This window comes from Heloderma suspectum, chromosome 1 (genome assembly GCF_057233095.1).
Source record: "Heloderma suspectum isolate Gila_16-S chromosome 1, 16-S_ref, whole genome shotgun sequence".
NCBI lineage: Eukaryota > Metazoa > Chordata > Lepidosauria > Squamata > Helodermatidae > Heloderma > Heloderma suspectum.
The window spans coordinates 216,456,714-216,471,562 of NC_139458.1; the positions used below are offsets into that span (position 1 = coordinate 216,456,714).

At 43.9% G+C, this 14,849-nt stretch overlaps 1 protein-coding gene across 4 annotated transcripts in view; it reads left to right on the forward strand.

The window, feature by feature from the left end:
• The window catches only part of CPS1 (carbamoyl-phosphate synthase 1), a 182,065-nt gene that overhangs the window by 59,302 nt on the left and 107,914 nt on the right, over positions 1 to 14,849 (forward strand). For all 4 annotated transcript variants that reach the window (XM_084830024.1, XM_084830030.1, XM_084830043.1 and 1 more), the window contains 4 exons: positions 1,910 to 2,008; positions 8,689 to 8,784; positions 11,234 to 11,423; positions 12,503 to 12,660. In XM_084830024.1, the coding sequence (XP_084686150.1) occupies positions 1,910 to 2,008; positions 8,689 to 8,784; positions 11,234 to 11,423; positions 12,503 to 12,660 (543 nt within the window). The remainder of the gene's footprint in view (positions 1 to 1,909; positions 2,009 to 8,688; positions 8,785 to 11,233; positions 11,424 to 12,502; positions 12,661 to 14,849) is intronic.

A 14,849-nucleotide genomic window follows, 5' to 3' on the forward strand; every position in this document is an offset into this window, starting at 1 on the left:
ATTCAAATCTAGATCCTCCAATAAGATCCCAATATTAGGTTTATGCAGGTGTTTTCCTGCAGCAAGGCCTCGTGTGGCACAGAGTGGTAGGCAGCAGTATTGCAACCAAAATTCTCCTCACGACCTGAGTTCGATCCCAGCGGAAGCTGGGTCTCGGGTAGCCGGCTTAGGTCGACTCAGCCTTCCATCCTTCCGAGGTCGGTAAAATGAGTACCCAGCTTGCTGGGGGAAAGGCAGTCACGACTGGGGAAGGCAATGGCAAACCACCCCGCTATAGTCTGCCATGAAAATGCCAGCGTAAGCGGCATCCCTCTAGGGGTCAGTAATGACCCAGTGCTTGCACAGGAGGAACCTTTCCTTTCCTCTTCCTGCAGCAGGAGTACAACTAACATGGCGGGGGGGGGGGGAGGCGCAAACATGAGCCGATCCTTCAACATCCCCATGCACCTGGATGTGTTAAAAGATCTTTGTGTGTTTAATGGAAAGATCTGAAAAAGGGTTGTGAGTGCATTTGGCTGGATGAGCTTGCAACATGCCCCACAATCACAAACCTTGATAATGTAGCTGGCTACTTGGGGATATTGGGCATAGGGCTTGCATGCCTGGCTATGTCCCCTTCATGCTCCAGCCCTACGCGTGTTGCAGGCAAACACCTGCAATGGGCTAGTCTGTCCATTGGGACACGTGAGTGAAAGCCAGTTTGAATGTATATTATATAAAAACATTCTCCACATCAACTACTGTTGGAAATCAGCAGGACGTCTGCATTGATCTGTGTTAAGATTGTCGTGCAGATTGGATTAGAGGTGTGCCTTAAGCTTCTTAAGCACTTGGGCATTTGGTTGGTTTGGGATACAATAGCAAGAGTGCATCTATTAATTAGGTTAATTATTAATTAGATTAATTAGGCTCACAACCTAATTAGAGAGTGTTCTAATTGTACTACATAGGCAAATTCCAGAGGGGTAATCATGGTAGTTCATTGCACTAAAGCTCTTCAAATCCTGTGCTTATGGTCGTAGTAATAGAATTTATGCAAACTGCCTCAATATGTATATTTATATGCAAACCTCAGTATCTGAGCCTTTGCCTGACTGGGTGCTTTTGTGTGAAGGATTTGGGAAAAAAGATTAGGAGGGGTGGTCTGGGGCACAGCTCTGTATGTAGTGGAATATGACTGGAGGCCATGCTAGAGGCAGAGGTGTAATCGATGGAAACTGTGTCTCCTGAATACACGTTTTTGGCAATACTGACTCTAATCCTTTGGTCCCTTGGGGGCACAAGGGCTACCTGTACACCCAGTGCTCCCCTGCCCTGAGTACAAGGCTGACCCACCCATTGAAGTGAATGAGGAGGCAGCCCATACACAAGAGCTTCATGTGGGCTTCATATGAAGTTGGGTTACTGCATGTCTCAAGCGCATTTCCCCACTATGACGACCAGAAACACCCTTAAAGACCAGAGCTCCAGGGTTGCATCTTTTAGGTCAGCTGCTGTACAATACAGCAACAGAGAGATGGTCTTCACAGTACTGCAGAATGTGGCATTGTAACTTTGCTCTTGGCATCCTGGGACAAACTCAGTACCTTCCTACAACATGAGAAATATGTGGTAGTTAGAATCAGCATGGCATAACTCAGCCTTCCCCATCCTGGTGCCCTCCAGATATGTTGGACTACAATGCCCATGGCAAGTGTTGGCTGGGAAACTATGCGGGCTGCAGTTCAACACATCCGGAAGGCACCAGGCTGGGGAAAGTTGGCGTAACTGATAGCACTGGCGATTCATTCCAGAGAAGAAGGATTTGGCCCTTACAATCTATGTGTGCCCCCCACCTCCCGGTGTCCTTATAATGTGAATATGTTGTCTTCTTTTGGATGCTGATCTGAATTTTATTTACTTTCCCTAGTTCTTATTTGATTCATTTATTTCACTGATCAAGAAGGGAAAAGGTACAAGCATTGCTTCAGTGCTGCCCAAGGCCACAGCTGCAACTTCGAGAGTGGAGGTCAGTTTATTAATGTGCTTTGCGTTTACCATCAGTCATGCAGTGACGGGGACGCTTACTGAAAGAGATAGGCAGATTTGCTCTCTAGAACTGTGAACTGGGAATTTGCAGAACCCTAAATTCTTTTCAAAAGAAGTCCTGATGTTGTTACCCGTTGAAGTTAGATTCACTCTCATTTTGCCTTGAAATAATTATTGAGAGGTGAGGATTTGGGATGCATGACCAAAGCAGAATTCTTGGATGTTTGTTTAGATTTATAGCCTGCTAGATCAGGAAATGTCACACCGCTTCATTTCATTTATTCAGGGCTTGATTTGAGCCACAGCTCACCAGGGCTCAGTTTCAGAACCTGTTTTTGAATGCCAGGGCTGAGCTCAGGAATATGTGAATAATGATAATAAAAAACAGATTATCTCTGCTGGCCCTCCATGGTTGCCCAGATGGCCACGCCACCTTCCTCCAAACACTGATTGTTTGCTGGTTTCACAGCTTTTGTGCAGTTTTCCCCCATTCTAAAAGGTTGAAATGTCTCTCTTAAGGCTGAGTTACTGGCAGGAAGAGCTTCAAGCTCAAATAGGCTGGTATTTTTGGCCTGCCCCTTTTGCCTTTGGCTCCACCCACCACCCACCAAAGAGTGAAGCGGCTGGGCCAAAGCCGAAAGGACACTCAGCTGTGGATGTGTCTGGTGGTGAAAAGAAAATCCGATGCTGTAAAGAACAATATTGTTTAGGAACCTGGAATGTAAGATCAATGAATCAAGGTAAGCTGGAGGTGGTGAAACATGAGATGGCAAGATTGAACATCGACATCTTGGGAATCAGCGAACTAAAATGGACAAGCATGGGCGAATTTAATTCAGGTGACCATCATATCTACTAGTGTGGGCAAGAATCCCTTAGAAAAAATGGAGTAGCACTCATAGTCAACAAAAGGGTGGGAAAAGCAGTACTGGGGTACAATCTCAAAAACGACAGAATGGTCTCGGTACGAATCCAAGGCAAACCATTCAACATCACAGTAATTCAAGTCTATACCCAACCACTGAGGCCGAAGAAGCTGAGGTTGATCAGTTCTATGAAGACCTACAACACCTTCTAGAACTAACACCCAAAAAAGATGTCCTCTTCATCATAGGGGATTGGAATGCTAAAGTAGGAAGTCAAGAAATCACCAGGATAACAGGCAGGCATGGCCTTGGTGTACAAAATGAAGCAGGACAAAAGCTAATAGAGTTTTGCCAAGAGAACACGCTGATCATAGCAAACACTCTTTTCCAACAGCACAAGAGATGACTCTACACATGGACATCACCAGATGGTCAATATCGAAATCAGATTGATTATGTCCTTTGCAGCCAAAGATAGAGAAGCTCTATACAGTCAGTAAAAACAAGACCTGGAGCTGACTGTGGCTCAGATCATGAGCTTCTTGTTGCAAAATTTCGGCTTAAATTGAAGAACGTAGGGAAAACCACTAAACCATTCAGGTATGACCTAAATCATATCCCTTATGAATATACAGTGGAGGTGAGGAATAGATTTCAGGGATTAGACCTGATAGATAGAGTGCCTGAGGAACTATGGACGGAGGTCCGTAACATTGTTCAGGAGGCAGCAACTCAATCCATCCCAAAGAAAAAGAAATGCAAGAAAGCCAAGTGGCTGTCTGATGAGGCTTTACAAGTAGCTGAGGAAAGAAGGGAAGCGAAAAGCAAGGGAGAAAGGGGAAGATATATCCAACTGAATGCAGAGTTCCAGAGAATAGCAAGGAGAGACAAGAAGGCCTTCTTAAATGAACAATGCAAAGAAATCGAGGAAAACAACAGAATGGGAAAGACTAGAAATCTCTTCAAGAAAATTGGAGATCTCAAGGGAACGTTTTGTGCAAAGACGGGCATGATCAAGGACAAAGAAGGCAGGGACCTAACAGAAGCAGATGTCAGGGTGGACACTGAGCCCATAGAATCCCAGAGTAGTTCTGATCCTGAGGAAGAGCAGTCGCTCCTTCAGGAGAGGAGCGCGCTCCTTTTTTCCCAGGACCAACAGCTGATGGAGATTCCTCCCACCCACATTCCTAGTTTAGAAAGCAGTCCAGGGAGTGACTCAGCACAGATAGCAGACTGGGGGGGATGCGCGGCGCAGACGCAGAGAGTGGCGCCAAATGGTTCGCGCTCAAAGAACGGTTGCGCCCAGAGGATCCAAGGGAAAAGGGGAGGGATTCTCCCTAGTCCTTATATTCAGGGGTCTGCCAGTAATTGCCCTTCAAACGGGGACCAAATGTTCTAACTTAGGGCATAGGGATGCTGCTGCTCAGATCTAGTTGCTACCTGTAGAGCTGTTAAGTTATAAAAGAAGAATAAAGCTTTGAAAATAATCCCTTTGTCTGTGTCTGGACTTGGCTACTGGATTAGACTGAGAGCCCTCCAAGGAGCCCTTGACGCAGATGAGATTAAGAAGACGTGGAAAGAATACACAGAAGAACTATACAGGAAAGATCTGAATGTCCCTGATAGCCATGATAGTGTGGTCACTGAACTTGAGCCGGACAACCTAGTGAGTGAAGTCAAGTGGGCCTTAGGAAGCATTAGTAACAACAAAGCTAGCGGAGATGACAGTATTCCAGCTGAGCTATTTAAAATCCTAAAAGATGATGCTGTTAAAGTGCTGCACTCAATATGCCAACACATCTGGAACACTCAACAATGGCTGCAAGACTGGAAAAGGTCAGTTTACATTCCAATTCCAAAGAAGGGCAACGCCAAAGAGTGTTCAAACTACCGCACAATTGCGCTCATTTCACATGCCAGCAAGGTGATGCTCAAAATCCTACAAGCTAGGCTTCAGCAGTATGCGAACCGAGAACTACCGGAAGTACAAGCTGGGTTTCGAAGAGGCAGAGGAACTAGAGATCAAATTGCCAACATTCGCTGGATCATGGAGAAAGCAAGAGAATTCCAGAAAAATGTCTATTTCTGCTTCATTGACTACGCTAAAGCCTTTGATTGTGTGGATCACAACAAACTGTGGCAAATTCTGAAAGTGATGGGAGTACCAGACCACCTTACCTGTCTCCTGAGAAACCTGTATGAGGGTCAAGAAGCAACAGTAAGAACCAGACATGGAACAACCGCGTGGTTCAAAATTGGGAAAGGAGTACGACAAGGCTGCATATTGTCACCCTGCTTATTTAACTTATATGCAGAGTACATCATGAGAAACGCCGGGTTGGATGAATCACAGGTCGGAATTAAGATTGCCGGGAGAATTGTCAACAACCTCCGATATGCAGACGATACCACCCTAATGGCAGAAAATTAAGAGGATCTAAAGAGCCTCTTGTTGAGGGTGAAAGAGGAGAGTGCAAAAGCTGGTTTGAAACAACATTAAAAAAACGAAGATCATGGCATCTGGTCCCATCACTTCCTGGCATATAGAAGGGGAAGAAATGGAAGCAGTGACAGATTTTACTTTCTTGGGCTCCAAGATCACCGCAGACGGTGACTGTAGCCATGAAATTAAAAGACGCTTGCTCCTTGGGAGGAAAGCTATGGCACACCTAGACAGCATAGTAAGAAGCAGAGACATCACCTTGCCGACAAAGGTCCGTCTAATCAAAGCTATGGTTTTCCCAGTAGTAACATATGGCTGTGAGAGCTGGACTATAAGGAAGGCTGAGCGCTGAAGAATTGATGCTTTCGAACTGTGGTGCTGGAGAAGACTCTTACGAGTCCCCTGGACTGCAAGGAGGTCAAATCAGTCAATCCTAAAGGAAATCAACCGTGAGTGCTCATTAGAAGGACAGATACTGAAGCTGAAGCTCAAATATTTTGGCCACCTAATGCAAAGAGAAAACTCTGTGGAAAAGACCCTGATGCTGGGAAAGACTGAAGGCAAAAGGAGAAGGGGACGGCAGAGGATGAGATGGCTAGATAGCATCACGGATGCAATGAATATGAACTTGAGCACGCTCCGGGAGAGAGCGCAGGACAGGAAGGCCTGGCGTGCTATGGTCCATGGGGTCACAAAGAGTCGGACATGACTGAACGACTGAACATCAACAAGAACCACCCACCACTGGGATTTGACCCCTGAGACCTTCTCTGAAATTGGATTTGGCCCTCATGCTGGAGAAAGGATTTGAATCCAGGTTCAGCTAGCATAGCCTCAAGATTCTTCATCTCATGGATCCTCATTTACTAGAGGCTCTTTCCATTTTTAGATTTTTTTCCCACATGACTCTAAATTTGTATTATAACCTCCCACAGAGCATCTGGGCATTGAACAAAGAAAATAACACAAGAGCTGTGATCCACCATTATTGAACCACGTTTGTCTGTAAGCAAATGTGGCAATCAGTAAATTCATTGCATATTATGCGTGACAATCCTAGTATTTTACCAATATGGCTGAAGTGGTTTTGCTTAACAGTCCATTTATAATAGGTTTTATGAACTGATAAGTTAGGAAAAGCCTACTGCCCTCAGCTTTTATGAAACAGAATTTCCTTTGTTAAAATGCTTCAGTTCTGTGGGGTAAACACAGAGGGGCTCATTCTTGATATGCCGAGTTGTAGGGCTCTGGCATGCCATCTGGGGCTCCTCTGCCAAGCCCTGTGCCAGCTGGGCATGAAGGTCATGCAATCCATCTTTCCAGCTTTTCTGCACCTTAGGCACAGTCGTGCTGGATTCCAAACACCAGGCGCACTGATCTAGTACTAGAACTGGTGCGTGGTCCTAGGTTCCTGGTCTCACCCCTCTTTACATTGTTTTCAGACCCATAGTTTGACCTATACATTGAAGGGAAGTCTGGAGGCATTCTCATGCATGAGCTTTATAGTAATTCTTGCTTGAATCAGTGTGAAATGCAAATATAAAACCCATACTGGTCAGCACACTCGTTTGCATTACAAATGCCTCCGCATTCTTTTGCATGAACAGCAATCAGCCATTCACATAAATAGCATGAGACTCTCAAAGGTGATTGAAGCCTCGTGTATGAAGATGCTTAATATGGATCGCATTGCTGCATTTTCTACTGAGCATTTCCATTTTGTACCAAAGATATTCAGAATCTTTGCCAAGGAAGCTGAATCCAATACCAAGATTGCTTCAAAGCCTTTACTCAATGCACAATCGAATGCATGCAAATTTACTGGTTTAGTCATATATTGATTTGCTTTGTTTGAATCTTCTGCTCAGAATATTTGAGTTTTTGCTTTTATGCAAAGGACAAGATGGTGCAGTCCTGAGCTGAAGGGGGAATCAGGGATCCCCTTTTCAGAGATCATTGTGAAAAAGCCGAGAACCTGTTTGATTCTAATATTAATCCCCGGTTGGCTAAGATTGCTGATTGACTAGTGCAAGAAGTATTGCCCTCACTTTAACAGGCTTTAATTATCTTTAGTGAGGTTAGCAAATAGCTAACTCTGATTAGCTACACAGTCAAGTTCAGGATCCCGGATTGGTTGAGATTCCTCATGAATGAATGAAATAGAAGGGTGAGGGGGAAAGGCTGCCAAAGCAGCAGCTGAGAGGGAACACAATGGAAAAGAGTCCTTGTGAACAATCCCCGGTTGGATTAGGGGGAGTTTCAGGCCCTTGAAATTGCTATTTTTGCTGCAAAAAGTAAACCTGAAAAACATTTAGCTTGGCACCAGTATAATATACTGAAAACCAAGGTACAGGGCTTATCTATGGATTTCTATCTAGAGCAGGTATTAGCAACCTGATGCCCTCTAGATGTGTTGGACTACAGCTCTCATAATCCCTGACCATTGGCCAGCCTGGCTGGGGCTTATGGGAGGTGTGGTCCAAAACATCTTGAGGACACCAGGTTGCCTACCCTGAACAAGAGAAATATGACTAGAGGAAATGAAGAAAATCAAGCAACCATGTGGGACCCAGATTCTGATCACTCTTGCAGTATATCCACAACTATGTAGGATGACATATTCTTATTTCATATATGTATATGGAAGTTAAGATTCAATGTGTGTGTGTGTGCGCGCGTGCGTGTGTGTATATATATATATATATATATATATACGTATGTGTGTGTGTGTGTATACACACACACACACACACACACACACACTGTATAATATATATGAGGTAGGGAGGCACATTTGGAAGATACAAATCCAAACCAAACCAAACTCAAGTGAGCAGCTGTAAGTATGTATGACTGCACTATCTGTTTTTCCTTGGATACGTCCCTCAAACATCCTGAATGGAGTGCTGATTAGGGTTCCGCTTCTGGCCTGGGCTTTGTCTCTGGGAAGTGAGTAGCCCATTAAAGAGGCACTCCCTTGCAAGCAATGACCCTCATGATGTCTGGGCAGATGTTGCAAGGAACATTTCCACTAGCAAGCTGGCTTCTTGCTTTGGTTGACAATAATTCAGCCTGCCATTTCAGGTGGCAGGTGGACTGAAATTCCCCCTCCAGCTTATGAGCTTTGGACAAAGGGCTCCAGACTGTAGTGCTTAAAAATTCTGACCTCTCTCTTTGCACGTGGACTGCAAACATGCAATCAGCAGGAAAGACACCTAAGAAAGAAAGAGTGGGCCCTTCCTTGTCCTGAAAACAATTTTGAAAGAAAGAATAGGTGTGGATAGGTTACTTGATAAATGGGGACTGATCGTTGGTATTCTGACTTTGCATTGACTCATCACTTGCTTTTAGGTTTCCAAAGTTCTAATCCTAGGATCTGGTGGTTTGTCTATTGGTCAAGCAGGAGAATTTGATTATTCTGGATCACAGGCTGTCAAGGCCATGAAGGTGAGAATGTAGGATGTGATTTTTTTTAGTGTATTCCACATCCACCCGTGCGCCTTCATATAATGGTTGGTGCAATCCTTTATGTGATTATACCTTCTTCCTTGCTTATCTCTGGCAATATACAGAAGTTAGGCAAAACTAGCTGCATTATTCAGTGAGAATAAACCCTGCTTATCCTCCCTGTGAACAGGTTGTGAGCTGATTCTGTCATTAATAAGTGTTCAATAAAATAATTCACATAAATGGTTTGTTCTAAAAAAATGTCAGCCTCTTTGATTTATTGTGAAAAATGCATTCATATGTGCCATGTATACTTTGGTATCTTCTCTCAAGTTCTGTCGGTCTGTTCCCAGATTGGGAGGCCAAGAAATGCTTAAATGGATGTAAAAACAAATGACAGGTAACAGGCACCTGTGTGAACTAGGGCATAAAACATCATGTGTGCTAAAAATTTTGAGACATTCAAGGTTTATGTATATTTTTTCAATAAACTGCTAGTCATTCAGGTGGCTTAACAAAAATGGTATGTTATGACCCCATATTTGCGGCAGCAGATGTCAGGCTTTGAAAGCCTTACATTATTTTCAAAACACTGTGCCTGGAGGGGAGCAACTCTATAGCAGGCATGATCATTAGATTTCCTGCAGTAGATGGGTGTCTAAGGAATCTTGCCCAATAGCTCATGTGTTAGGGTTGTTTCATAACCTTTTTCCAGCGTGAAGCTTAAAACAGAAATAGAACACTATGACGTAAGGGTACAAAATGTGATTGATTTATTCTTTTGAAAGAGAGAACTCATCAGGTTTCTGGTCATGAGGATCAGACATCGCTCTTCTGGGAAAAGAGGACATGGGAATGATCCAGCCAAAGTTAAGCATTTTTAAACTGCCATTGATTTTAGTGGGACAGTTAAGTACATGTTTTAAATCACCCCCATTGAAATCATTGTCACTTAAAGGTGCTTAACGTTAGCTTGATCGTCTCCATTATATTTTGTAATATAATAAGGGAGATGGAAAGGTGATTTCTGCTCCTGGTACATGGATCAGGGAGTTCAAATGGTGGCATTCCAGCACCAAAAACAATTCCACCATTTTTTTTGCAAGGAGCAACATGATTTCTTCCTCATCTCTGAAAAAAAAAATACTTTCATAATCAGTCAAAACAGTTCTGAAAGTTGGAAAGCATTGAATTCTCCAGGCCACTTTCTTGAACATTTCTGGCCAGGTTGCTGTTTGGCTGACCCAGAATGGGCATTAACCAGCCCCTAGAATTGGCAAAGTGTTTCATCAGGGCTTTCTACAGCCTGAATGATGTAGACTGTAGCCAGACTGTTTGGAAGCATCACTGGCTGGGATATTACCTGAAAATATCAAATCCAAAGAGAAAATGGAATGAAGCCACCTTCTTTTTATCAAGATCATCTTGATTTCTATAGAAAAGCATTTCTTTTAAACGCGATGCTCTCCCACTCTCCGCTTCTCTTGCCTTCTGCTTTTACATTTTAGGATAAGTTATATTTTCCAGTAAATCTTGCCAGCTTGACCTTCCTTCTGTCACTCCCAGCTAGCTGTCTTGATCTCGGTGCTAATCAGCCATTCCAGAGGCGACACTTGTTTTTGGTGACCTTGCCTCTGGCAGCACGATTTACAGTAGGGTGTGAAGCGGAGGCAGTTGGCGTGGGTGTAGCATTGCAAGATGCGCCTAAGTATTCACATTGTTATTTGCTTTTGCTTGTGTTGATTGGGGACCGGTTTTAAGGCCAAACATAAACGAGCAATGCGAGCAAGTGTTAATTCACAAGAATGGCTGTGGAAAGAGCAGAAAGCAGAAATATAATGAAGTAGTGCATTTAGAACCAAGTATACATGCTAGCAAATGAAAAAATATTCTCATAGCTTTGTTTTACAATGTTCACCAATAAATTGATGAGTAGGTACTTTAAAAGAAATAGGATGAATGAGTATCTCTAACAAGATTATGGGTTGGATCCAGACTCAGTGACACCTAGAGTTGATCCACTGAAATTGGTGATTTCAATGGGTCTACTCTGAGTAAGTCTAGATCCAACTCAATATTTTACCAACTACTTTTCTATCTCCCACTAAAAACAACAAAGAAGATTAACTGATTTATTCTGGCATAAACTTTTGTGGATTATATTAATCTTTTTTTTATTCATATCTAATGACCCCAGTTATCATGCAGTATTTAGTGCATGTCAGAATGATGGTTGCTTGTAAATTTGTTTTCTGTTTTATTTTTTTAAGAGTTGTTAAGAGGCACCAGGCCTAAAAACATTTATGTCGAAGAACAGGTTCTATTTATTTCAAAGGAACTTGCTTCAAAGCTAGTGAAATGAAGATCATTTGAGTGCCTTTTCTATATGTTTTAATTATCTTGCTGTATACTTACTGAAAGCCTTGTGCTGCTGCTGTTATTTTTTCAGGAAGAAAATGTGAAAACTGTCCTGATGAACCCCAATATTGCCTCTGTTCAGACCAATGAAGTTGGCCTGAAGCAGGCCGACACAGTTTACTTCCTTCCAATCACCCCACAGTTTGTTACTGAGGTCATCAAAGCAGAACGACCTGATGGGTTAATTCTTGGTATGGGTGGGCAGACTGCTCTCAACTGTGGTAAGTTCGGTGCTTCTTTTTTCCATTGGAGTGCTATCCTCAGTATAAACTAAAGAAATTGTAGGAATTCCATATGTAGAGACCACTGTTGCCTTTAAATGAACTTTGGTACCATCTTTTATTGGACGTTATTGATATAGTGGTCTGCAAGGTTTCAAGATACACAGAATTCTTCATCAGGTGAACATGGAAAGCCAAGGGCCCTTTGAGATTTGCATCTACCAAGTTTCTAGCTGCAGCTTTCTGTGTGTCTGAATTCTGCCCCTATGTAGATATTTCCTGACTGAAATATCTCAGGCCTGGTTCATCTGCCTACTGGGCTAGCTTGATGGAAGAATATACACATGTTGCTCCCCATCATCATGAATTTATATAATATAACATGCGTAGTGGTCACTTTGGGTGGAGGGTTTGCATGATGTTCTCCTGAGAAATTTTGGGGGTGGATTCCTGACATCCAGTCTCGCTTGCATAGGGGCTTCCACATGGAACAGCAGTTTCCATGCTATGTTATATGTGTGGGAAGAGGCATACGTTCACTTCTCCACCATGCCAAGAGGATCGCTGGCCCAGTTAAGTTTATGAACTGGACTTTAGACATAGGGTGACCAAATGTCCTACTTTACAGAGGACAGTCCTCTATTTTGGAGAGCTGGCAGGGGACAATCCTTTATTTGAAGGAGTCCTCTGTTTGATGGATCATCCAGTCCAAGTGTGGTTTAAAGTCAAATAACCATAAGGAGGGAGAGCAGGGGCCTTGAAGTAGCCCATCAACAGCACTTGGACATGGACAGTAGGCTGAGCAGATACACAGGTCACCTGGTCAATCGTCCTGACTATGGTGAGATGCATTGTATTTCTATGTAAATTATAGTTATTATTTCTAAATGTGCACCTATAAATATAAGTTTTCATATACAAATGGATGTCCTCTTTTTTGGTGACGCAAGTCCTCTGTTTTGGCAATGTGTATTTGGCCACCCTACTTAGACAAGTGTGTAATAATCTCCCTTAGCTGGATAGATTTCAGAACGTGTTCTTCTTTTAATGCTGACCCTGCCAACTCATTCTCTGTACAGGAGTGGAGCTGTTCAAGCGTGGCGTTCTGCAGGAGTATGGCGTTAAGGTCCTTGGAACATCAGTTGAATCCATCATGGCCACAGAGGACAGGCAGATGTTTTCAGACAAACTGAATGAAATTAACGAGAAGATTGCTCCCAGCTTTGCTGTGGAATCGGTAAATCAGCTGAGCTCAAACAGGCTTAGCTGTATTTTGAAATAGTTGAAGTAGATAAAAGTATATGTGTGGAGGACATGCCATGCTAAATTTGAGAACAGGTTTTATTCTCCCACTCATCCTTGCCCTCACATTGTATTGCCTGTCCAGGGCTGTTAGAAATTTATGTAATGCAGGCTGGAGCTATCAGCAGTAAGACAGAACTCCAAGAAGAGGATTTACAACAACCCAGTGACAGGAAGCTCTGTGCTCTTTTTTTTTTTTTTAGTGCATGTTCATTTTCCGTAGAGAAAGCACCAGCAACTTGTGGTGCCAGAGCCCTCCTTCCGCGCTCCTCCCTCCCTCCCTCCCTCTCCCTTTTCATGTTGTCTTTGCACCTACAATGAATGTGGACATAGCATTGTGCAGCAGGCTGTGCCTCCCAAACTATTCACACTCATTGTAAAGCCTGAAAAGATATCTCCCAAGACACAATTGTGAAATCGCAAAGTTTGAAGGTATCAAAATGCAACAGCTAGCCCTTATCCAAAAGATAGGGCCATCTACCCCACAACCCCCCTTCACAGGTTATCCTGCATAATTCTGAGCATGGTGCAACACTTCTCATTACTGTCAACAAACTATGGTTCCCAGGAATCTTTGTGGGGAAATGGTGACAGTTAACCCAACCTGGGCCCAATCTACACAGGCGATTTAATGTGGAGGGGGAGCACATTGGGGTTGTTCACAACAGATGACGCTGTTGCCAATCTGCAGCAATCCTGCAGCTTCTCCCTGGAAAAGGCGCATTTTTGGAAACTTGTTTAGTGCGTTGTTTTTCCTGAAATGTGGCTTCTGAGCAGTTCAGCTGCAGTGTGCCTGGTCTGTCACATTAAATCCTGGGTGTGCCTCTGCAAGCGGCTGTGACATGGTCAAGAGAGGGGCAGCCCCCACCCATTCCCTCTTTTCCCCCAATAAGGAGTACACATAGGGGACAGTAGCAGGAGCCTGCAGCAGCGGTATTTCGCAGTCCCGATTCGATCCTGATTCATTCATTCCGCAGTCATGCTGAGTCGCCCCCTCGCAGTGGTTTCCTTTGTACATTCCTAGATAGAAGCCTTTGAGTCAGCCATTATGCTGTCACACAGTCCCTCTGAGTCACCCTTTTGCAATAGTTAGCTTCCTCCGCTCCTATACAAGCCTGCTTGTCCCATTGATAAAACCCTGAGTTGTGCTGGAACAATCACCCACCGTACCACACTAGTTTCTCTGCCCATTCACCTTATATAGCCTCCCATTGATAAAATCTCATTAATCTTTTAATCGTTCACAAGTTCACATATCCCTATGTTAGATGAGAGTCTCTGTGAAGCCATCCCCCCCTTGTGTGCATGTTTACTCGGAAGTAAGTTTTGCTCCCCAGTAAGTAAATCTCGCTCCCATGCAGTCTCAAGCAGGGGAGTAAGCCACACTGAATTCACTGGGACTTGCTTTCAAGTAAGCCTTCATGGGGATCATGTTGTGGCTAAATGCAGTGGTGAGAAGCCTTCTTCCTCGCAGCCTGTGACTGCACAGTGGGAGCCAGGGAAAAAATGAACGTGGTGTTTAAAAGGATGTGATCTTGGGGTTAAAAGAGGACTCAACTCCACCAGATGTTTCAGGGTATAGGAAGCCATTCCAGAGGAGATTAAATTGGAAGGGAAGGATGAAATTGAGGTTTGCTTTTTCCTGAGATACAGGATGGGGATTCTCCCCAGTGCTGGATGAGAGGGGAGAGGTGTGGGGTAAACTCCAGTAAACTTCCCTGAGCAGGGGAGCATGGACGGGGGCTGGTAACAACTCTCTCATTTGCTGAGCTGCACCTATGGGGTTGATGACTTTTTCCATGAAATCAGCTTTGGCCTGTCAGCAGCACACGGAGAAAGAAAAGTGGGGTTTTAGGTAACATATACTCCACTTTACTTGCTTCAGGTGCCACTTTACTTGCCGTTTTCATGAAAACCTGGAGAAAACCAGAAAGTGCTTCTCATTCCGTATCCATGAAGATTGGCCCTCAGTCTATGCCCCAACATCAGGATCTCAAAGCAACAAGCCCAAGCCCGATTACTATCCCTGGTTCTCCTAGTGGCATATTGCATTCTATTATGCTGCCTCCATCGTGTCTGCAGAGTGCTGTCCCAGGAGGCTGTTCCAAGTGGTCCGGAGCCTGG